The sequence below is a fragment of the Entelurus aequoreus genome, linkage group LG26 (assembly GCF_033978785.1).
Source record: "Entelurus aequoreus isolate RoL-2023_Sb linkage group LG26, RoL_Eaeq_v1.1, whole genome shotgun sequence".
NCBI classification, from domain to species: Eukaryota; Metazoa; Chordata; class Actinopteri; order Syngnathiformes; family Syngnathidae; genus Entelurus; species Entelurus aequoreus.
Window position 1 is genome coordinate 31198069 of NC_084756.1, and position 26694 is coordinate 31224762.

Here is a 26694-nt window from a genome sequence, read left to right on the forward strand (position 1 = left end):
AATTTTCATCTTAGGCCCCTTCTACACTAAGCAGACTAAGGTTATCCAGGGTAAATTCCACCTAACCTTATCCTTGTCCACACACACACACACACACACAATGGTCGTTTAAGACCCCCTCACCCCTCCGTCCGCCAGCGCAACGCGACCTAGTACGCATGCGCGGAAAATGCGCACATCATAGTCAAAGACCACTGAAGAGGGTAGGACGCCACAACGCCTAACAGAAATAATAATATATTTTATTTTTTATGCATCTTCTATTTAAATAAATCTTAAAGTGCTACAGTACAAAACCAATATTTAAAACAATAAAAGCCTTGCCACTAATACAGATAAAACAATAAGAATAAAACACTATCAGTGAAGCATAAGAAACACAAAACATGCAAAATAGTGGGTTTTCTAACAGTGTGTCTTTTTATCCATCCATCCATTTTCTACTGCTTGTCCCTTTTGGGGTGGCGGGGGGGTGCTGGAGCCTATCTCAGCTGCATTCGGGCGGAAGGCGGGGTACACCCTGGACAAGTCGCCACCTCATCGCAGGGCCAACACAGATAGACAGACAACATGCACACTCACGTTCACACACTAGGGCCAATTTTATTTTTTTTAGTGTTGCCTATTGTAATTGATCCCCCCGGGAAGAGCTAGACGAAGTGGCTGAGGAGAGGGAAGTCTGGGCTTCCCTGCTTAGGCTGCTGCCCCCGCCACCCGACCTCGGATAAGCGGAAGAAGATGGATGGATGGAAAAAACTAATTTCAGTGTATGTATATAAGTACTTTTTGAGCACATTCAACAACATCATGATAATAATGATAACTGTGATTATTTTGGTAACAATAACCGTAAAATGAAGTTTTCATATTGTTATCCCTACTTTGTTGCCACTTATTCAAACTTCAACCAGGAAATATTGTATATTTCTTCGTCCAGACTACATTGAAGTAGGGCTGCAACTAACAACTAATTACCCTTTAAAATCGTTTTTAATCATATTTATTTTTTATATTGTCTCTGTATTGGTTTTCTATTCATTTATTATTTGTTTTTATTCAGTCATTGGTGTAGCATAATATTGTTTTTAATATTATTTTTAATATCGTTTTTAATATTGTTTTTAATATCGTTTTTAATATTGTTTTTAATATTGTTTTTAATATTGTTTTTAACATGGCTGTGCAGCACTTTGGAAACATTCTTGTTGTGTAAATGTGCTATATAAATAAAGTGGACTGGATTGGATCATTTGATAATCGATTAATCTGTCGATTATTACTTCGATTAATCGATCAATAGTGGGATAAAAGAGACAAACTACATTTCTATCCTTTCCAGTATTTTATTGGAAAAAAAAAACAGCATACTGGCACCATACTTATTTCGATTATTGTTTCTCAGCTGTTTGTAAATGTTGCAGTTTATAAATAAAGGTTTATAAAAAAATAAATAAAATAAAAATAAAAATAAAATAAAAAATAGCCTCTACGCATGCGCATAGCATAGATCCAACGAATCGATGACTAAATTAATCGGCAACTATTTTTATAATCGATCAGCCCTACATTGAAGCAAACATAGCTGCACGCAGCATACCATGCACTATCCCGGATGAATGCTGTAGGCTTATTTGCATCGCAGTCAGCAAACAGTGTAACACGAAACCAAGCAGCTTGACTTTCATTACTCCTATTATAGTTTGGTCATGTGATGCTAGCGCAGCGCCGCTATTTGTGCCAGAAATAATTTCAAAAAATGAAACTTTCACCACTAGCTATAAAAAGGAAGAGATCTTCTCTGCGATTGAACATGTTTTATATATTGTCATGGATTTCAACTTCTACTTAACCGTCATGCTCTCATGGGCTCCGTTTACACTTGACACCAAATTGGATATTTTTGCCCTCAAGTGACACGGATCGGATATTTTTTATTAAAACGCTACAAAATCTGCTCTTTTCGCATCAGATTCAGGTCACTTCCTGATGTAACCTGTTTGGATTGTGATCTTTTCAAATGGGACTGCTGCCTAAACGGCGACGCCACCTGTTTGCGACTTTTACGTCTTCTTTAAACGAGCAACGTCGTTCGTGGGGGCGCAGGAAAAGACGCAGCCCGCCAGCAGAAGCGGATACGTCATCACAACATCTGGTTTCTGCAGCGCCGTTTCGGTGATCAAAGTATTTTTTGGGCGGACGAATTTTCGGTGCATTACTTATCAATAGTGCGCAAATAATAGGCTATAATGTAATATGTGAAGATATATATACACATATGTATATGTATATATATATAAGTGAAGTGAATTATTTTCATATAGCGCTTTTCTCTAGTGACTCAAAGCGCTTTTACATAGTGAAACCCAATATCTAAGTTACATTTTAACCAGTGTGGGTGGCACTGGGAGCAGGCGGGTAAAGTGTCTTGCCCAAGGACACAACGGCAGTGACTAGGATGGCGGAAGCGGGGATCGAACCTGGAACCCTCAAGTTGCTGGCACGGCCACTCTACCAACCGAGCTATACCGCCCGGTATAACGCTAGCAAATAACGCTAGCAAGCAACAGCAAAATGTTGATGTTTCATTGGGAATATACAACATTACACACAATGCTCAAATATCTGTCAAAATGTTTTAGTACGACTTTGGTAAGCTACGAAGTCGCACCGCTTGATGGATTGACGGAGCATTACGGCTACCATAGTCAGACGTACTGTGCTTCAACATACGGTATTATTATGGTGTGTGTATAAGGACCCCAAAAGGGAACCTATTAGGAGACCATATTATCTGGGGTTTTGTTTCGCACTCAAAATAAACTTTTCTCACTTATTGGTTGCTGCTGATGTGTATTTGGGATCTGCATAGTCCCGAAAATGCGCGCGGTATAATGCTAGCAAGCAACAGCAAAACGTTGATGTTTCATTGGGAATATAGATTATTACACACAATGCTCAAAAATCTGTCAAAATGTTTTAGTACGACTTTGGTAAGCTACGAAGCCGCACCGCTTGATGGATTGATGTAGCAGTACGGCTACCATAGTCAGGCGTACTGTGCTTCAACATACGGTATTATTATGATGTGTGTAAGGACCCCAAAAGGGCACCTATTAGGAGACCATGTTATCTGGTGTTTTATATATATATATATATATATACAATATATATTCAGGACAGTATATATTCAGGACAGTATATATTCAGGACGAGGACGCATTCTGACAAGTTGGTACACTTTGACAGCCAATTTAGACCCTTAGAATGGCAAGAACGACACCAAATGACACTTGGTTCCATCCCCCTTTTCCTTTGTGAGGATTATGAGTCATTCTTCACCTAAATGGGAATATATAAACATCCTAGTAGTCGATATCCTGGTGACAGCAGACATTGTACAGTAAGTGATGTTTGATCATGTTTGTTGGCTCTCCTGAAGTCTACAGTGATGTTGTGGGGACAAAAATTGAATGTTGTAATGTGATTTTGAAATGAATGCGCCAAATCCTCCTCTGTGGTCCTTTGTGTTTTTAATTTTTTATTTATTTATGTATTGTTTTAATTGGTTTTACGCTTTAAAATCGTTTTTAAATCATATTTATTTTTACATTGTTTTTATATTGTTTTTATATTGTTTTTTTTTTTTTTTTTTTTTTATTCAGTCATTGGTGGAGATAAGGATAATATTTGAAAATTGTTTTTAATATTGTTGTGCAGCACTTTGGAAACATTTCTGTTGTTTAAATGTGCTATACAAATAAAGTGGATTGGATTGGATTGAAATATGCTTAAAATTATCAAAATATGTAAATATTAAATGTTATTATAAATGTGCCCGTTACTACATTTTATATATATATATATATATATATATATATATATATATATATATATATATATATATATATATATATATATATATATATATATATATATATATATATATATATATACTTACATCATGTATATAAAACCTTAATAGAGGTGTTTGGATGTTTTTTTAAGGGCTTTACAGGCAGAAAAGAGTGGCTCCCGTAGGCTCCATTGTGGGCAGACTTTTGATTGCATTTATTTACGAGATAGAATGCATTAAAAAAAATGGTGAACAATAGGAAAAATTCCCCAAAAAGTGCAGTTCCCCTGTAAAGCGAAGGTGCTTGAAAAAAAATATTTAGCCTTATTTCAAATCTTTTAACGGAATAACAAAAACAAGTTCGCATTAACAACATTGATGCTAACATGGAAACGAACGGTCTACTCTTACACCGCTGGGGTCAGCAGCCCTAAAGGAACGAGGCCTCCCCCCCAGAGCTTCTCAGGTCGGAGGTCTAATGTCGAGAGCGTGACTTTACACTACCTCATGGAAGGGCGGGGTCATCTGATACTGCTCCATTTCATCCATCGACCAAGAGCACTATTCATTCTTTCATGTGGCTTGGACTGATGTAGCTAAGATACAAAATCATGTTCCTTTATACAGCTTCTTGTCATTGTCAGTGCAAGAACACTATTTGTTTTATGGCCAAGGTATCTGACTTCAAATCACGACATTTAGAAAATGACCTTCCTGATTACTTATGCCAAACACACGTCAAAAGTGGTAAGGGAATGGCTAAATCAGGCTAGAACTAAGGTTTTTTAGAATGGCCTTCCCGAAGTCCTGTGTGGACAATGCTGAAGAAACAAGTCCATGTCAGAAAACCAACAAATTTAGCTGAACTGCACCAATTTTGTCAAGAGGAGTGGTCAAAGATTCAAGCAGAAGCTTGTGGATGGCTACCAAAAGCGCCTTATTGCAGTGAAACTTGCCAAGGGACATGTAAGCAAATATTAACATTGCTGTATGTATACTTTTGACCCAGCAGATTTGCTCACATTTTCAGTAGACCCATAATAAATTCATAAAAGAACCAAACTTCACAAATGTTTTTTGTGACCAACAAGTATGTTCTCCAATCACTCTATCACAAATAAATAAGAGTTGTAGAAATTATTGGAAACTCAAGACAGCCATGACATTATATTCTTTACAAGCGTATGTAAACTTTTGACCACGACTGTATATACACATGTGTGTGTGTGTGTACATTTAGTTAAATTAATACAAACAAATAAACAGAATTTGATATAGGGCTGTCAAAGTTAACGAGTTAACTCATGCGATTAATCCCCAAAACATCTTGCATTAATCATGTACACACTTAAATTAATCATGCAATTTATTTTGAGTGTACACGCTCTTTAACCTGAACTGCTACACGGTCAGTGATCAAATCAAAGCATACGCCGGTACAAAAACGAGTGAGGATGCTCCGAATTTCACTCCAAAATACATCCTGAAAGAACTTTGGATAAAACTGTTACCAGGTTTTTACCAAAAAAATGACATGCGTCCAAAAACAAATATTCCTGATGACATTCTGACAATAAAATTGCATTTGAGTAGATATATTGGGGTCTTTTCTTAAGCATATTTCAATTATGCACGCGAGTAATCACCTGTGATTAATCATGATTAATCCAAATTCCATAAATGTGATTAATCTGATCTAAAAACAAATCATTTAAGTGGTTTTCCTTCTTGAGTCATTGCTAATTTAACACATATTAAAACAAATATTATACATGCTTAAACAATGTATTCAAATTTATTTACATATGCAATGACAATTATTAAAAAATAAATTTAAAAATAAATAAAATAAATAAATAAATAAACATATATATTTATATTTACTCAATGTTGGGGTCTAACGTTGATTTGATCCATCATAATTCTGTTCATTCCACCCCACAATGTGGATCCAACTTTGTCTCAATTTACAAATACAACTATTTAAAAACAATTATATATGTATAATAAACATTGTATCAATGTCTTGTATATAAATTCCAAAAATGGGATTAATCCGATTTTTAAAAAATTTATTTAAGCTATTTTCCTTCAAAAACAAATATTCCTGATGACATTCTGACAATAAAATTGCATTTGAGTACATATATTGGGGTCTTTTCTTAAGCATATTTCAATTATGCACACGAGTAATCACCTGTGATTAATCATGATTAATCCAAATTCCATATATGTGATTAATCTGATCTAAAAACAAATCATTTAAGTTATTTTCCTTCTTGAGTCATTGCTAATTTAACACGTATTAAAACAAATATTATACATGCTTAAACAATGTATTCAAATGTATTTACATATGCAATGACAATTATTAAAAAATAAATTTAAAAATAAATAAAATAAATAAATAAACATATATATTTATATTTACTCAATGTTGGGGTCTAACGTTGATTTGATCCATCATAATTCTGTTCATTCCACCCCACAATGTGGATCCAACTTTGTCTCAATTTACAAATACAACTATTTAAAAACAATTATATATGTATAATAAACATTGTATCAATGTCTTGTATATAAATTCCAAAAATGGGATTAATCCGATTTTTTATTTATTTATTTAAGCTATTTTCCTTCAAAAACAAATATTCCTGATGACATTCTGACAATGAAATTGCATTTGTGTACAAATATTGGGGTCTTTTTTAAAGCACATTTCAATTATGCAAGCGAGTGATTAATCATGATTAATCCAAATTCCAAAAATGTGATTAATCTGATTAAAACACAAAATAATTTCAGTTATTTTCCTTCTGAGATTTAGACAAACTTTATTGAGCCACAAGGAAAATTGTTCCACACAGCATGGGGTCTTTTCTTGAGCACATTTCAATTATGCAAGCGAGTAATCACCTGTGATTAATCATGATTAATCCAAATTCCAAAAATGGGATTAATCAAAAAACATGCTTTTGTACAACGTTTAATCAATTTTGGGTTCTAACGTTGATTTGACCATTGAATTGTGTTCATTTCCCACCCAACAATGTGAATCTAACTTTGTCTCAATTTACAAATACAAATATTTAAAAAAAATCATATATGTATAATCAACGTTGTGTCAATAAATGTCTTGTATATTAATTCCAAAAATTGGATTAATCTGATTTTTAAAAAATTCCTTCAAGTTATTTTCCTTCAAAAACAAATATTCCTGATGACATTCCGGCAATAAAATTGCATTTGTGTACATATATTGGGTTGTTTTCTTAAGCACATTTCAGTTATGCGCGCGAGTAATCACCTGTGATTAATCATGATTAAAAAAAAATTCAAAAAATTTGATTAATCTGATTAAAACAAAAAAATAATTTCAGTTATTTTCCTTCTTAGATTTAGACTTAGACAAACTATATTGATCCACAAGGGAAATTGTTCCACACAGTAGCTCAGTTACAAAGGATGGAAAGGGTAAGGATGGAAAGGATAATGCAGGTATAAAGTAGCCAAAAAATTTACCATAGTAGCAATATAATACATAACATATATGTAATATCTACATATTATATATACAGTATATAATTTTTTTTAAGTAAAAAGTACCTCTGATAGTCACACACGCACTAGGTGTGGTGAGATTATCCTCTGTATTTGACCCATCACCCTCACCCCCTGGGAGGTGAGGGGAGCAGTGAGCAACAGCGGTGGCCGCGCCCGGGAATCATTTTAGTGATTTAACCCCCAATTCCAACCCTTGATGCTGAGTGTCAAGCAGGGAGGTAATGGGTCCCATTTTTATAGTATGACTCGTCCGGGGTTTGAACTCACGACCTACCGATCTCAGGGTAGATCTAATATTTACTGATATATTATATTGTATTTTTATATCATATATACAATATATAACAAATCCCAATTACCATGTACAATATTACAGTATATGTAACAAAAAAGGGCAGCATAAAATAGAGAATTTTGAGAGAAAATAGAGAAAAATTTTTAAATTCTCGAGTCATTACTAATTTAACACGTATTAAAACAAATATTATACATGATTACACAATATATTCAAATATATTTACATGTGCAATGACAATTATTTAAAAAAATAAATAAATAAAATAAAATAAAATATATATATATATATATATATATATATATATATATATATATATATATATATATATATATATATATATATATATATATATATATATATATATAGTTAATAGTAAGAAAAACAAGAATAGAAATGGTCTAATCGAGTGTCATTACCTAAGGAGAGATGGCAAAAAAAACCAACTACTATGTTATATAATATCTCATCATATTTTTCTTTTAAGCTAATGACTTTAGATCTCACAATATTATTCAGCTCGCTGGCAAATTTCACTCCAAAATACATCCTGAAGGAACTTTAGGAAAAACTGTCCCCAAATTGTGTACAAAAAAATGACATGCATTCATAAACAAATATTCCTGATGACATTCTGACAATAAAATTGCATTTGTGTACAAATATTGGGGTCTTTTCTTATCATGCAAGCGAGTAATCACCTGTGATTAATCATGATTAATCCAAATTCCATAAATGTGATTAATCTGATTTAAAAAAAACAATTTAAATTATTTTCCTTCTCGAGTCATTGCTGATTTAACATGTATTAAAACAAATATTATACATGATTACACAATATATTCAAATATATTTACAATTATTTAATTTTTTTTTATAAATACAGTTAATAAAAAGAAGATTACAAATAATCTAATCGAGTGTCATTACCTAAGGACAGATGGCAAAAAAACAACAACTGTGTTATATAATATCTCATCATATTTTCCTTTTAGGCTAATGACTTTATATCTCACAGTATTATTTCAATCCAGAATACATCCCGAAATAACTTTGGATACTTTGTACAAAAAAAAGACATGCATTCAACAACAAATATTCCTGATGACTTTCTGACAATAAAATTGCATTTGTGTACAAATATTGGGGTCTTTTCTTATCATGCAAGTGAGTAATCACCTGTGATTAATCATGAGTAATCACCTGTGATTAATCATGATTAATCCAAATTCCAAAAACATGATTAATCTGATTTAAAAAACAAATCATTTAAGTTGTTTTCCTTCTCGAGTCATTGCTAATTTAACACGTATTAAAACAAATATTATACATGATTACACAATATATTCAAATATATTTACATGTGCAATGACAATTATTAAAAAATAAAATAAAATAAATAAATAAATATACTGTATATATATATATATATATATATATATATATATATATATATATATATATATATATATATATATATATATATATATATATATATATATATATATTTAATCGAGTGTCATTACCTAAGGACAGACGGCAAAAAAACAACTATATATGTTATATAATATGTCATCATATTTTTCTTTTAGGCTAATGACTTTATATCTCACAATATTATTCAGCTCGCTGCCAAATTTCACTCCAAAATACATCCTGAAAGAACTTTAGATAAAACTGTCCCCAAATTGTGTACAAAAATATGACATGCATTCAAAAACAAATATTCCTGATGACATTGTGACAATAAAATTACATTTGTGTACACATATTGGGGTCTTTTCTTATCATGCAAGCGAGTAATCACCTGTGATTAATCATGATTAATCCAATTTACAAAAATGTGATTAATCTGATTTAAAAAAAAAAATTTAAATTATTTTCCTTCTCGAGTCATTGCTAATTTAACATGTATTAAAACAAATATTATACAAGATTACACAATATATTCAAATAAATTTACAATTATTAAATTTTTTTTATAAATACTGTTAATAAAAAGAAGATTAGAAATAATCTAATAGAGTGTCATTACGTAAGGACAGATGGCAAAAAAAAAACCAACTATGTTATATAATATCTCATCATATTTTCCTTTTAGACTAATGACTTTATATCTCACAGTATTATTTCAATCCAAAATACATTCCGAAAGAACTTTGAATAAATCTGTTACCCAGTTTTGTACAAAAAAAAAGACATGCATTCAACAACAAATATTCCTGATGACATTCTGACAATAAAATTGCATTTGTGTACAAATATTGGGGTCTTTTCTTATCATGCAAGTGAGTAATCACCTGTGATTAATCATGAGTAATCCAATTTACAAAAATGTGATTAATCTGATTTAAAAAAAAGAATTTAAATTATTTTCCTTCTCGAGTCATTGCTAATTTAACACGTATTAAAACAAATATTATACATGATTACACAATATATTCAAATATATTTACATGTGCAATGACAATTATTAAAAAAATAAATATATATATATATATATATATTTATTTATTTAATCGAGTGTCATTACCTAAGGACAGATGGCAAAAAAACAACAACTGTGTTATATAATATCTCATCATATTTTTATTTTAGGCTAATGACTTTATATCTCACAATATTATTCAGCTCGCTGGCAAATTTCACTCCAAAATAAATCCTGAAAGAACTTTAGATAAAACAGTTACCCAGTTTTGTACAAAAAAAAAGACATGCATTCAACAACAAATATTCCTGATGACATTCTGACAATAAAACATTTGTGTACTAATATTGGGGTCTTTTCTTATCATGCAAGCGAGTAATCATCTGTGATTAATCATTATTAATCACCTGTGATTAATCATTATTAATCACAGGTGATTAATCCAAATTCCAAAAATGTGATTAATCTGATTTAAAAAACAAAAATAATTTATTTTCCTCCTTGAGTCATTGCTAATTGAACATGTATTAAAACAAATATTAGACATGATCACACATTATATTCAAATATATTTACAATTATTTAAAAAAAAAAAAATACAGTTAATAAAAAGAAAAACAAGATTAGAAATGATCTAATCGAGGACAGACGGCAAAAAACAACAACAACTATGTTATATAATATCTCATCATATTTATCTTTTAAGCTAATGACTTTATAACTCACAGTACGAAACACATATTTGAATAACGGTGATTAAAAAAACAAAAGTAGGACAAAACAGGTGCTCACGTCTTAGCGTGACAGTGCGTGGAATGATGACGAATATGACGGAAATGATGAGAATTAGAACATAAAAGAAGACATACCAGCTCCTGCTTCAGTCTGCGTAGACAAACGTCCATGTTCTTCTTCCTAAAGGTCTGCTGCTCCATCCTTTTTTAAAAATACAACAAAAAAACAAAAAAAACACTCAGTCGCCAAAACGTCACGCAACGAGTCGCATCGTTTCCGTGAACATTCCTGTAGTGGGCTAGCAAAACATGTCTGTTAATGTGTAATATGTTAGCCCAACATGTCTCTGCTGTGGAACCCTCGCTAGCTGGGAGGCAAATGGAGTCAAATGTGTCACACGCGTGTGTGTGCGTGTGTGTTAAAATGTGTGTGTGTGTGTGTGTTAATGTGTGTGTGTGTGTGTGTGTGTGTGTTCTTGTATTTCTACCCTTCTTGAGACACCAACAAGGAAAAGTAGCTTCCACATGAGGACATGTGAACGAGTTAGGACATAAATCATGGTCCCAATACGGAAAACCATTGCAGTGTTTTCCAACCACTGTGCCGCGGCACACTAATGTGCCGTGAGATACCGTCTGCTGTGCCGTGGGAGATGATTTAATTTCACCTATTTGGGTTAAAAATATTTTTTTGCAAATAGTCTGCAAATGATGTGTTGTTGTTGAGCAGGGGTCACCAACGCGGTGCCCGCGGGCACCAGGTAGCCCGTAAGGACCAGATGAGTAGCCCGCTGGCCTGTTCTAAAAATAGCTCAAATAGCAGCACTTACCAATGAGCTGCCTCTATTTTTTACATTTTATTTATTTACTAGCAAGCCGGTCTCGCTTTGCCCGACATTTTTAATTCTAAGAGAGACAAAACTCAAATAGAATTTGAAAATCCAAGAAAATATTTGAAAGACTTGGTCTTCACTTGTTTAAATAAATTCATTAATTTTTTTACTTTGCTTCTTATAACTTTCAGAAAGACAATTTTAGAGGAAAAAATACAACCTTAAAAATGATTTTAGGATTTTTAAACACATACCTTTTTACCTTTTAAATTCCTTCCTTTTCTTTCCTGACAATTTAAATCAATGTTCAAGTAAATTTATTTTTTTTATTGTAAAGAATAATAAATACATTTTAATTTAATTCTTCATTTTAGCTTCTGTTTTTTTGACGAAGAATATTTGTGAAATATTTCAAACTTATTATTATTAAAATTCAAAAAAAATATTCTGGCAAATCCAGAAAATCTGTAGAATCACATTTAAATTTTATTTCAAAGTCTTTTGAATTTCTTTTAAAATTTTTGTTCTGGAAAATCTAGAAGAAATAATGATTTGTCTTTGTTAGAAATATAGCTTGGTCCATCCATCCATCCATCCATTTTCTACTGCTTATTCCCTTTGGGGTCGCGGGGGCGCTGGAGCCTATCTCAGCTACAATCGGGCGGAAGGCGGGGTACACCCTGGACAAGTCGCCACCTCATCACTTGGTCCAATTTGTTGTATATTCTAACAAAGTGTAGATTGGATTTTAACCTATTTAAAACATGTCATCAAAATTCTAAAATTAATCTTAATCAGGAAAAATTACTTATGATGTTCCATAAATTCTTTTTAAATTTTTTTCAAAAAGATTCGAATTAGCTAGTTTTTCTCTTTTTTTTTTCGGTTGAATTTTGAATTTTAAAGAGTCGAAATTGAAGATAAACTATGTTTCAAAATGTAATAGTCATTTTTTTCGTGTTTTCTCCTCTTTTAAACCGTTCAATTGAGTGTAAATATCATTAATTATTAATAATAACATAGAGTTAAAGGTAAATTGAGCAAATTGGCTATTTCTGGCAATTTATTTAAGTGTGTATCAAACTGGTAGCCCTTCGCATTAATCAGTACCCAAGAAGTAGCTCTTGGTTTCAAAAAGGTTGGTGACCCCTGTTGTTGAGTGTAACAGTGGGAGGCAGTGTGCAGATAAAAAGGTATAAAATGCTTACACCAAAAATAAACAAAAGGTGAGTGCCCCTAAGAAAAGGCATTGAAGCTTAGGGAAAGGCGATGCAGAACGAAACTAAAACTGAACTGGCTACAAAGTCAACAAAAACAGACTGCTGGACGACAGCAAAGACTTACTGTGGAGCAAAGACGGCGTCCACAATGTACATCCGAACATGACATGACAGTCAACAATGTCCCCACAAAGAAGGATAAAAACAACTGAAATATTCTTGATCACTAAAACAAAGTAGATGCGGGAAAAAGGAAGACATGAAACTGCTACAGGAAAATACCAAAAAAAAAGAGAAAAAGCCACCAAAACAGGAGCGCAAGACAAGACCTGAAACACTACACACAGGAAAACAGCAACAAATTCCAAATAAGTCAGGGCGTGATGTGACAGGTGGTGACAGTACACCTACTTTGAGACAAGAGCTATATTGATGCATGCTTGGTTATGGTTTAAAGTCGCATCCAACAATTGCGACAACGACTTTTTACCGTTAACTGAGTTTAGTTTGTTAATGTTTTTTGCTAGTGGTGTGCCTGCGGATTTTTTCTACGCAAAAAATGTGCCTTGGCTCCAAAAAGGTTGAAAAACACTGTAATAGAGAGCCAAATACTACAGTCCGTGAACATTGCTCCAAAGTCTGGATTTTTTAAATGTATTTAATGTGCGTACAAAAGTAAACATGGACGGGTGCCAAGGCAGCAATATGCAGTATATTGCCAAAATTTGGCCACCTGCCATTACTCACATATGAACTTGAAGTGCCATCGCATCGGATACCAAAAATGTTTTGGTATCCCGGAGCATTCAAAGTTCCTTTCACTGGAACTAAGGGGCCAAGCTCAATTCCTGAAAAAAAGTTAAAGTTAAAGTACCAATGATTGTCACACACTAGGTGTGGTGAAATGTGTCTTCTGCATTTGACCCATCCCCTTGATCACCCCCTGGGAGGTGAGGGGAGCAGTGGGCAGCAGCGGTGCCGCGCCCGGGAATCATTTTTGATGATTTAAACCCCATTTCCAACCCTTGATGCTGAGTGCCAAGCAGGGAGGTAATGGGTCCCATTTTTATAGTCTTTGGTATGACTCGGCCGGGGTTTGAACTCACAACCTACCGATCTTAGGGCGGACACTCTAACCACTAGGCCACTGAGTAGCCAACCCCACACCATAATTCCTCCTCCACCAAATTTCACACTCGGCACAATGCAGTCCGAAATGTAGCGTTCCCCTGGCAACCTCCAAACCCAGACTGGTCCACCAGATTGCCAGATGGAAAAGCGTGGCTCATCAGTCCAGAGAAGGCGTCTCCACTGCTCTAGAGTCCAGTGGCAACGTGCTTTTGCATTGGACTTGGTGATGTGTGGCTTAGATGCAGCTACTCGGCCATGGAAACCCATTCCGTGAAGCTCTCTGCGTACTGTACGTGGGCTAATTGGAAGGTCACATGAAGTTTGGAGCTCTGTAGCAACTGACTGTGCAGAAAGTCTTTGCACTATGCGCGTCAGCATCCGCTGACCCCTTTCTGTCAGTTTACGTGGCCTACCACTTGGTGGCTGAGTTGCTGTTGTTCCCAAACTCTTCACTTTTCTCATAATAAAGTTGACTTTGGAATATTTAAGAGCGAGGAAATTTCACGACTGGATTTGTTGCACATGTGGCATCCTATGACAGTTCCACGCTGGAAATCACTGAGAGCGGCCCATTCTTTCACAAATGTTTGTAGAAACAGTCTCTATGCCTAAGTGCTTGATTTTATACACCTGTGCCAAGTGATTAAGACACCTGATTCTCATCATTTGGATGGGTGGCCAGATACTTTTGGCAATATAGTGTATGATAAAACAAGACGGCAGCTAAAGAAGGACTTCCCTATCCATCCCCTGAAAAACCCCGCCAGGTGAACAGCTGATTTTACGACTTTTTTTATATATATATATATAAATAATAAATTAAGTGTAAAAACTAATCCAAAAGTGTATGGTGTGTGACTATGTGTAGGAATTACCTGCTGAGTGTTACCGTGAGTGGAGGATGTCCAATCGTGAGCAGGCAGGAAGTCGGGGGCGATTGCGAGGCGTCAGTGTCCGTGTCCACGCGGGAGGTTGAGATCCAAGAAGCAGGCAGGGAAGCAGAGGGAACGCGGGAAGACGAGACACACAGCTCGTAACGTGGGAACGGAGGCAGGCTGCAGGGACAACAAGGAGGACACGAGACAATGAACACGACGGGAGAGAAAACACAGAGAGCAAAGAGTGCGCATAGAGCTTGACTTGTCGGCTTACTGTGCAGGAACAGATGACTACGTTCTGGCACGGGACAGCAGGTTGCGCAGGCTTATGACGGCAGGTCTGGTTATCAGCTTCAGGTGTGCTGATTGTTGCATGATTGCAGCCACCGGCTGCAGCAGAATATGAGCGCCCGTGGGCTTGTCCCGAGGCACGCTCCGCGGGGCTCATTGAGGACTGCGTAGCGGCATGCGCTTGCGCCGACACAGTTTGGTCACATTGTTGGGGGGGGGGGCAATTAATATGTGACGGAATTAAGGAAACAGCATGAGACAACAAGTGTTTCATGTGGAAGACGTTAATGGAGTCTCGGATTGAAAATAACAAACTCAGTTTGTAAACGATCAATGAGTCCATAATAAGCTAAGAGCCGGAGATTCAAGAAATACACGGCGCACTTACCCGTGTAAAAAGTTATCCAAAGAGGGGGACCTTAAATGATGGTTTACTGTGGTTGACACGGGGCTTAGGCTAAATAATTATTAGTTTAAGGCAGGGGTCACCAACCTTTTTGAAAGCAAGAGCTACTTCTTGGGTAGTGATTAATGCGAAGGGCTACCAGTTTGATACACACTTCAATAAATTGCCAGAAATAGCCAATTTGCTCAATTTACCTTTAACTCTATGTTATTATTAATAATTAATGATATTTACACTTAATTGAACGGTTTAAAAGAGGAGAAAACACGAAAAAAATGACAATTAAATTTTGAAACATAGTTTATCTTCAATTTTGACTCTTTAAAATTCAAAATTCAACCGAAAAAAAGAAGAGAAAAACTAGCTAATTCGAATCTGTTTGAAAAAATTAAAACAATTATTTATGGAACATCATTAGTAATTTTTCCTGATTAAGATTAAGTTTAGAATTTTGATGACATGTTTTAAATAGGTTAAAATCCAATCTGCACTTTGTTAGAATATATAACAAATTGGACCAAGCTATATTTCTAACAAAGACAAATCATTAATTCTTCTAGATTTTCCGGAACAAAAATTTTAAAATAAATTCAAAAGACTTTGAAATAAGATTTAAATTTGATTCTACAGATTTTCTTGATTTGCCAGAATATTTTTTTTGAATTTGAATCATAATAAGTTTGAAGAAATATTTCACAAATATTCTTCGTCGAAAAAACAGAAGCTAAAATGAAGAATTAAATTAAAATGTATTTATTATTCTTTACAAAAAAAAAAAAAAAAAAAAATGACTTGAACATTGATTTAAATTGTCAGGAAAGAAGAGGAAGGAATTTAAAAGGTAAAAAGGTATATGTGTTTAAAAATCCTAAAATCATTTTTAAGGTTGTATTTTTTCTCTAAAATTGTCTTTCTGAAAGTTATAAGAAGCAAAGAAAAATGTATTAATAAATGTATTTAAACAAGTGAAGACCAAGTCTTTAAAATATTTTCTTGAATTTTCAAATTCTATTTGAGTTTTGTCTCTCTTAGAATTAAAAATGTCGGGCAAAGCGAGACCAGCTTGCTAGTAAATAAATACAATTTAAAAAATAGAGGCAGCTCACTGGTAAGTGCTGCTATTTGATCTATTTTTAGAACTGGCCGGCGGGCTACTCATCTGGTCCTTACGGGCTACCTGGTGCCCGCGGGCACCGCGTTGGTGACCCCTGGTTTAAGGGGTTATCCGGCTTAATGTAGACATGGCCTGAGACCGCGGAGGGAGTAACAGGCGCCATGACTACGACTGACTTTGAGCTGATGCTATGTGTTTGCTGGTGGAACAGACTATTTTTTCAGGAGTGTTACCCATAAAACAGTTGGTCTGGCCCAGGAGCAGCTGTAGTAGTTTACCAGGGTTACCACCACCAAGTATGGAGTGAATCTTCTTTAAGACAATTGCTGACATTAAACAATACTGCAAAGACTTTAGCTATTACAGTACAGTCATAGACACCTTGCAACAGTTGATGCAAAATGTAAACAAAGTATGTCAAATTACATATTTAATAAAGTAAAATTGTAACAAGAATTGACATTTATTTATTTTTTAAACAGACGGGTCCTGATTTAAATCCACTCTTTACATTGCTGGCAACAGAATAATTTAAAATATTACACAGTGTGCCTTTAAAGGGCCCTTTTTTGTGGAATTTTGCCTATTTTCACAATCACACTGCAAAAAGTCAGTGTTCAAAAACAAGGAAAAAAAACCCAAAATGAGGGGTATTTTACTTGAACTAAGCAAAATTATCTGCCAATAGAACAAGAAAATTTGGCCTGTCAAGACTTTCCAAAACAAGTAAAATGAGCTAACCTCAATGAACCCCAAAAATACCTGAAAATAAGTATATTCTCACTAATAACAAGTGCACTTTTCTTGGTAGAAAAAAAAAGAGACCTTTTTGCTCAATATGTTGCAAAATATTCTTAAATAAGTAAACGCTAGTGCCATTATCTTGACATAATGATATGCGCTGGGCATCATGATTTTTTTTTTCATGCTTGAAGTAAGAAATGATTACTTTAAAAAAGTAGTTTTATACTTGTGAGTGTTGATGACACAGCTTTGCAACAGTTGATATTCTAGTTCAGGGGTCACCAACGCGGTGCCCGCGGGCACCAGGTAGCCCGTAAGGATCAGATGAGTAGCCCGCTGGCCTGTTCTAAAAATAGCTCAAATAAAAAAAATAGCAGCACTTACCAGTGAGCTGCCTCTATTTTTTAAATTGTATTTATTTACTAGCAAGCTGGTCTCGCTTTGCCCGACATTTTTAATTCTAGGAGAGACAAAACTCAAATAGAATTTGAAAATCCAAGAAAAATATTTTAAAGACTTGTTTAAATATATTCATTAATTTTTTTACTTTGCTTCTTATAACTTTCAGAAAGACAATTTTAGAGAAAAAATACAACCCTAAAAATGATTTTAGGATTTTTAAGCACATATACCTTTTTACCTTTTAAATTCCTCCTTCTTCTTTCCTGACACTTTAAATCAATGTTCAAGTAAATGTATTTTTTTTATTGTAAAGAATAATAAATACATTTTAATTTAATTCTTCATTTTAGCTTCTGTTTTTTCGACGAAGAATATTTGTGAAATATTTCTTCAAACTTATTATGATTAAAAATCAAATAAATTATTCCGGCAAATCTACAAAATCTGTAGAATCAAATTTAAATCTTATTTCAAAGTCTTTTGAATTTCTTTTAAATTTTTTGTGCTGGAAAATCTAGAAGAAATAATGATTTGTCTTTGTTAGAAATATAGCTTAGTCCAATTTGTTATATATTCTAACAAAGTGTAGATTAGATTTTAACCTATTTAGAACATGTCATCAAAATTCTAAAAATCTTAATCAGGAAAAATTACTAATGATGTTCCATAAATTCTTTTTTAAATTTTTTCAAAAAGATTCGAATTAGCTAGTTTTTCTCTTCTTTTTTTCGGTTGAATTTTGAATTTTAAAGAGTCGAAATTGAAGATAAACTATGTTTCAAAATTTAATTATAATTTTTTTCGTGTTTTCTCCTCTTTTAAACCGTTCAATTAAGTGTAAATATCATTAATTATTAATAATAACATAGAGTTAAAGGTAAATTGAGCAAATTGGCTATTTCTGGCAATTTATTTAAGTGTGTATCAAACTGGTAGCCCTTCGCATTAATCAGTACCCAAGAAGTAGCTCTTGGTTTCAAAAAGGTTGGTGACCCCTGTTCTAGTTTCAAGCATGTTTTACTCAATATAGCTCATCAAATCTCAGTAACTAGCTGTAATATCTTACTGAGATCATTTAGGACCAAAACCCTTAAAACAAGTAAAACACTAACATAAAATCTGCTTAGTGAGAAGAATTATCTTATCAGACAGAAAATAAGCAAATATCCCCCTTATTTAAAATATTTAATCTTACTTAGATTTCAGTTTTTGCAGTGCATTATGAGAGACAAGAACACACCCATCCATCCATCTTCTTCCGCTTAGCCCAGGTCGGGTCGCGGGGGCAGCAGCCTAAGCAGAGAAGCCCAGACTTCCCTCTCCCCAGCTCCTCCCGGGGGATCCCCAGGCGTTCCCAGGCCAGCCGGCAGACATATTTTTGATTATAAGCCTTTACGCAAACAAGCGGTGCCGTGATCACAGAGATTTCATTAGCTTTTGCAACTGTATTGACATATTGAGCCGGTGAGCTGCTGCATCGCCTCCGAGTTGGTGAATATTATTTCTATATTATAAATCATTCCTCTCACTTAGAGAATAGAGGGGTGTGGCCATAAACATAGACGTTGGTCAACATTTGTCAGTCAGCTTATGTTTTTTTTTTAACACTTTGTGAGGATTATGATTATTTCTTCATCTAAACAGGACAATATAAACATCCCATCCATCTGCATCCAAGTGAGAGCAGACATTGTACAGTAAGTGATTGTTTTATTATGTTCATAGTTTGTATATCTTGTTTAACACTTAGCTATATTGCTACATGAGGCTTAGTGGGGGGAAGTCAACGCTTTGATGTGCCTTAGAAAGTGAAAAACACATAAATACTGTATACTTCCCATCCATCCATTTTCTACCGCTTGTCCCTTTTGGGGTCGCGGAGGGGTGCTGGAGCCTATCTCAGCTGCATTCGGGCGGTAGGCGGGGTACACCCTGGACAAGTCGCCACCTCATCACAGTTCACGTTGTTGGAGGATTTTGGATGTTTTTTTATAGAGGTTAAATATCCATCCATCCATCCATTTTCCTCCGCTTATCCGAGGTCGGGTCGCGGGGGCAGCAGCCTAAGTACAGAGGCCCAGACTTCCCTCTCCCCAGCCACTTCGTCCAGCTCGTCCCGGGGGATCCCGAGGCGTTCCCAGGCCAGTCTGGAGACATAGTCTTCCCAACGTGTCCCAGGTCTTCCCCGTGGTCAACACCCGCCTAGGAAGGCGTTCGGGTGGCATCCTGACCAGATGCCTGAACCACCTCTTCTGGATTTACTTTGAGCTCCTCCCGGATGACAGAGCTTCTCACCCTATCACTAAGGGGTGGAGGAAACTGATTTCGGCCGCTTGTACCCGTAATCTTGTCCTTTCGGCCATAACCCAAAGCTTATGACCATAGGTGAGGATGGGAACGTGGATCGACCGGTAAATTGAGAGCTTTGCCTTCCGGCTCAGCTCCTTCTTCACCACAACGGATCGATACAGCGTCCGCATTACTGAAGACGCCGCACCGATCCGCCTGTCGACCTCACGATCCACTCTTCCCTCACTCGTGAACAAGACTCCGAGGTACTTGAACTCCTCCACACACAAGAACACACGTCTTTTTTTAGGATTTTAAAGATGATAAAAAGCACTTGAAAGCTGCGGCTAATGGGTGTCACCGTTGTAGCCTTCAAAGCCCTCTAAAAAAAACTTCAAAACCCTCCAGAACTCCTCCATCTTGGACTTATTTTGGTCAGGACGGCACTGGATCCGCCTCGCAGTCCTGCACTTACGAGGGAGGACACGGGCTGGTGGACACCCAGTCAAAGATTGCCTCCTTTCGTCTTTGTACTGCACAGAGACTGCTCTACCACCGTGACTTAATCTGGCACAACACTGCCATGACTTTGCGAAGCAGAGCTGGCAGGCTGAGTTACAAGCGGCAGCTGTTTTTGACAACACCCACAAAACTGGATCTCTCTCAGGACTAACACCATTTTACCCCTCACTTTTGCAGGCCGGGCAGCTACTGAGCTTCTCCGGGGTCGGCCAAACCGTTCCATCCCTCCGGCTGATATAGGAACCACTGTTCTTTAACAGCCTCATAAACACGCTGGACTCTGCAGGATTAAGGAGCAGACTGAGGGACTTAGGCGACATGCAACTTGGACACCTTTTCAAGACAGAGTCCCTGCCTGAACAAGATGGTGGGAGTGTCTCTTCAAGCAGAACCCTCAACAGACTGAAAACAGAGGTCTGTGCCTCCAATGACTGATTTTCTGTAAGACCCTACTAACGGTGAACACTGGAGGGTTGTGAGTACGGTTGCCCCTGACTGGCCATTAGACCAGCAGTAGGGAGGAGGTCAATTAATCACGCTCATAATCCCTTCCCTGGATAAGTTTCACACAACTGGCAAGAGAGCTGCATACCAAACTTGCCTGAAGGTTTTACGTCCGAGTTCTTTTGGCCGGGCTCCTCCCCAGGTCCTTGTACAAGTTGGCCTTTGAAAAGGACGGCAGACCTCTAGCTACGAACAGACACAGATCATTGAGCCGGGGCCCAGCACACTCAAGACATTGATACAACGTTGATTATATACATACATGTCCTTTAAAACTGATTTTGAAACAACGTTGCAGAATATTTGTATTTGTAAATTGAGACGTTGATGTCTAACGTTGGATCCACGTTGTTGGTTGGGAAATGACCGAATTTCAATGGTCAAATAAACGTCTCAACCCGACATTGAATAAACGTTGTCAAAACACATGTTGTTTCAACGTTAGGTTTGAGTAGCTCAACCAGTTCTCAACGTTGTTTCAATGTCTTCTGCCTGCTGGGTTAGCGCACACTGCGGTTTTTGTTCGAAGGAAGAGACCATTTTTCATTTGTTCGTACAATGTCACAGGCTGATGTCAGGAAGTGTTGGTGACGAACCCCAAGATGCAGAGAAGGCGGGCTCGTTGCAGGAAAACATGACTTTAAAGGCCTACTGAAAGCCACTACTACCGACCACACAGTCTGATAGTTTATATATCAATGATGAAATCTTAACATTGCAACACATGCCAATACGGCCGGGTTAACTTATAAAGTGCAATTTTAAATTTCCCGCCACACTTCCGGTTGAAAAAGCCTTCGGAGGATGACGTATGCGCGTGACGTAGCCCGGGGAACAGAGGTATGCCTTCCCCATTGAATACAATAAAAAAAAGCTCTGTTTTCATTTCATAATTCCACAGTATTCTGGATATCTGTGTTGGTGAATCTTTTGCAATTTGTTTAATGAACAATGGAGGCTGCAAAGAAGAACGTTGTAGGTGGGTCGGTGAATAGCGGCTGGCTGTAGCAACACAACAAGGATTACTCACTTGGATAGCAGACGCGCTAGCCGATGCTAACCGGCCACCGCACGGATGATCGGGTGAAGTCCTTCGTCGCGCCGTCGATCGCTGGAACGCAGGTGAGCACGGGTGTTGATGAGCTGGGCAGATGATGGCTGGCTGGCGTAGGTGGAGCGCTAATGTTTTTATCATAACTCTGTGAGGTCCGGTTGCTAAGTCAGCCTTAGCGTCATTAGCAACAGCATTGTTAAGCTTTGCCAGGCTGAGATTTATTAACCGTGTAGTTACATGTCCATGGTTTAATAGTATTGTTAATCTTCTGTCTATCCTTCCAGTCAGGGATTTATTTATTTTGTTTCTATCTGCATTAGAGACAGATGCTATCACGTTAGCTTCGTCGATGTATTGTCGTGGAGATAAAAGGCACTGAATGTCCATTTCGTGTTCTCGACTCTCATTTTCAAGAGGATATAGTATCCGAGGTGGTTTAAAATACAAATCCGTGATCCACAATAGAAAAAGGAGAGAGTGTGGAATCCAATGAGCCAGCTTGTACCTAAGTTACGGTCAGAGCGAAAAAAGATATGTCTTTCACTGCATTCTAGTCCGTCACTCTAACGTTCCTCGTCCACGAATCTTTCATCCTCACTCAAATTAATGGGGTAATGGTCCAAATAGCCCTAGCTGCGTTGAAAACAATAGGAAAATATGAGGGAGTGAACAACTGACAACGTCACGCTACTTCCGGTAGGGGCAAGGTTTTTTTTTATCAGAGACCAAAAGTTGCGAACTTTATCGACGTTGTTCTCTACTAAATCCTTTCAGCAAAAATATGGCAATATCGCAAAATGATCAAGTATGACACATAGAATGGATCTGCTATCCCCGTTTAAATAAAAACAATTCATTTCAGTAGGACTTTAATGTCCAAAGAAAATGCAGGAAAACAGGAATCAGGAACCAGGAACCAAGACACAGGTAAACAGGATACCAGGAAACGAGGAGAACTGGAGACAGCAAACAGTCTACAGCAGGGGTCCCCAAACTACGGCCCGCGGGAAGTCCCAAGTTAAAAAAAAAAAAAGTATTATTTAAAAAAAATTTTTTTTTTCAAATCTGTCCTTTCTAATCCATTTTCTACTCTCTGTGTCTCATAGCCGCTCAGGCAAATCATATTGTCTAAAAAAGCATTTTCTCATCGATAACGTGACATCATCGCGCTCGAAATACATACATACATATACATACCGTATTTTTCGGACTATAAGTCACAGTTTTTTTCATAGTTTGGCCGGGGGTGCGACTTATACTCAGGAGCGACTTATGTGTGAAATTAACACATTACCGTAAAATATCAAATAATATGAATTAGCTCATTCACGTAAGAGACTAGACGTATAAGATTTCATGGGATTTAGCGATTAGGAGTGACCGATTGTTTGGTAAACGTATAGCATGTTCTATATGTTATAGTTATTTGAATGACTCTTACCATAATATGTTACGTTAACATACCAGGCACGTTCTCAGTTTGTTATTTATGCCTCATATAACGTACACTTATTCAGCCTGTTGTTCACTATTCTTTATTTATTTTAAATTGCCTTTCAAATGTCTATTCTTGGTGTTGGGTTTTATCAAATAAATTTCCCCCAAAAATGCGACTTATACTCCAGTGCGACGTATATATGTATGTTTCCTTTTTTATTATGCATTTTCGGCCGGTGCGACTTATACTCCGGAACGACTTATACTCCGAAGAATACAGTATATATATATATATAAAGATATATATATATATATATATATATATATATATATATATATATATATATATATATATATATATATATATATATATATATATATATATATATATATATACATATATATATATATATATATATATATATATATATATATATACACTACCGTTCAAAAGTTTGGGGTCACATTGAAATGTCCTTATTTTTGAAGGAAAAGCACTGTACTTTTCAATGAAGATAACTTTAAACTAGTCTTAACTTTAAAGAAATACACTCTATACATTGCTAATGTGGTAAATGACTATTCTAGCTGCAAATGTCTGGTTTTTGGTGCAATATCTACATAGGTGTATAGAGGCCCATTTCCAGCAACTATCACTCCAGTGTTCTAATGGTACAATGTGTTTGCTCATTGGCTCAGAAGGCTAATTGATGATTAGAAAACCCTTGTGTAATCATGTTCACACATCTGAAAACAGTTTAGCTCGTTACAGAAGCTACAAAACTGACCTTCCTTTGAGCAGATTGAGTTTCTGGAGCATCACATTTGTGGGGTCAATTAAACGCTCAAAATGGCCAGAGAATGAGAACTTTCATCTGAAACTCGACAGTCTATTCTTGTTCCTAGAAATGAAGGCTATTCCACAAAATTGTTTGGGTGACCCCAAACTTTTGAACGGTAGTTTATGTATATATATATATATATATACACACAGCCCGCCCCCGGGCCAAATTCTTTTAACCCAATGCGGCCCCCCGGGTCAAAAAGTTTGGGGACCCCTGGTCCAAAGCATACAATCCTCAAACACTGACTGGAGGGCGAGGCAGGTATAAATAGTAGCCAGATTGGCAATTGCCACCAGGTGTGCCAGGCTGCCAATCAGGGACAGGTGAGGGAAACGAGCGCTCAGGGAGATGTGCAGGAAATAGAACCAAAATAAGAGCGCTGACAGGAAATAAAACACAAACACAGAGAAAAACCCGAACATAACTAAACTGTCAGTGACAAGCCTGACAGCTGGAGTCCACGTTTACACTTTTATAAGAATGTTTCCAGGGACTAAGTGTGGTATTTTTTCTGCAATTGTTTGTTTTTGGGCCAAAATACACTCCTCCCGAAAAAGGTTTGCATACACTGCTACATTTTTTTAATTTGTTCTGCCAAATTGGCAGTTTGGATCACAAGGAGGAAGCAAATGGAGAAGGGTCACAACCCCCCGCTGTGATCCAAGCACTTAAAGGCTTGGTGGAAGCCCGGAATTTTCTTTTTACAGTTTGACGAACAATTTATAGACTTGTTTTATTTTTTGGAGACTTAAGGGGATTTTGTATTCTGTTTGTGCTGAAGACAAGATTGTTATGTCGTTATAAGTTTATAGAAAACAATACTGTTTTGTCATAAAAAAATTAAGTGTTATGTTAAAGCCGTCCATACATCCATACATATGTGGATGATGAAAATGTTGTGTTGTGATATTGGGGATGAAGTACAGTTCAGTATAGCCAATAGACTTTACTCTTGCTCCATCTAGTGGTCATAAAACTCAAATGCAGCTATTGTTATCTATTCATTTAGACTTTAACCTAATTTCCAGCAAATGCTATTTTTAAATATTATATTCTAACAATTTCATATATTATTATATAATTTATGAAGAATAATTATTACTAATACATGTATTAATGACAAGCGTGGCATAAATATATTACATTTAAAATATAATAATAATACATTAAAATACATTAAGTAATAATTAATCATACTATTTTATTTTATAATATATATAATTAAAATATCACATTAATAACACAAAAAGGAGTAAAGAGAGCACATTATGTTAAATGTTTGTTTATAAAAACATGTTAAACAATAACTGTATATATTTACTTCGCTCTCTTTGCGCAATCAAAATGAAACACCATTAACGTAGAAAACCTTCAATGGTGATTAATTATGATTAATCCACATCAACCTTGTGATTTATTGGATTAAAAATCTTAATGAACATATTTATTATTAGTTGTTAAGTTAATCATGTACTTTTTTTTAATGATTAATCATTTGGCATTCACCCCCTCTTTCATCACGTATTAATATTTACAAATGGATTTTGAAAAATCTGACCGACGTCTATGGATCAGTACCACACAGGCTGGTGCCAGAAACGTTAGCAATAAGGCACCACGTTTCGACTTGAGTGAGGGTCTTCATCAGGACTACATGAGACTTCATGAGAGTCCCGGCAGGGTCAACAACATCTGAAAGGTGCAAACTGGAGGTTGGAATCTTTCCTACAGGAGAGTCTGGTGGATAGTCCAGGATGTCAGTGAAAATGGAGGGCCTTGTGTTAGAGAGGCTGTACCAGTTCTCTATTTCTAACCATCTTTGAGTAACTAGGAACATACCTGCATGTAAAGAAACCTCAAAGGACATCTTTAAGCTGATGCACACAGGATGCTTACCTGTAGAAGTAGGAAGCCCAGAATTACAGGACAGTCATTTGTCCAAAGCCTACACAGGTGAAAGGAAGAAAGCCATTAAGAACAACACTTTGACCAGGACTTGAACCTAGTACCTGCATTGTTGGCAAGTTTTTTGCTGCCCTTCTCTCTTGTCATTTACCAGAGAAGAACCAGAGACAGTCTTCTACTGAACTTTTTTCACCAGTTCTCATTGAACCACGGAGAAATTTTTACTGGAGGAGCAGCAGTTCTTC

General features: G+C 35.9%; 1 protein-coding gene across 3 annotated transcripts in view; it reads right to left on the reverse strand.

Annotated features, from left to right (window-relative positions):
- Nucleotides 1-26461, reverse strand: part of inka2 (inka box actin regulator 2) — a 47486-nt gene extending 21025 nt beyond the window's left edge. Inside the window, exons 1-2 of one of the 3 annotated variants that reach the window (XM_062037734.1) lie at nt 14934-15730; nt 11010-11076 (exon numbers count right to left, since the gene is read on the reverse strand). In XM_062037734.1, coding sequence (XP_061893718.1) covers nt 11010-11075 — 66 coding nt within the window. In that variant the 5' untranslated portion in view covers nt 11076; nt 14934-15730. Of the gene's footprint in view, nt 1-11009; nt 11077-14933; nt 15731-26440 lie in introns of those variants that run through there. The other 2 variants (XM_062037733.1, XM_062037735.1) reach the window with 2 other exon arrangements.
- Between the last annotated feature and the right edge of the window lie 233 nt (nt 26462-26694).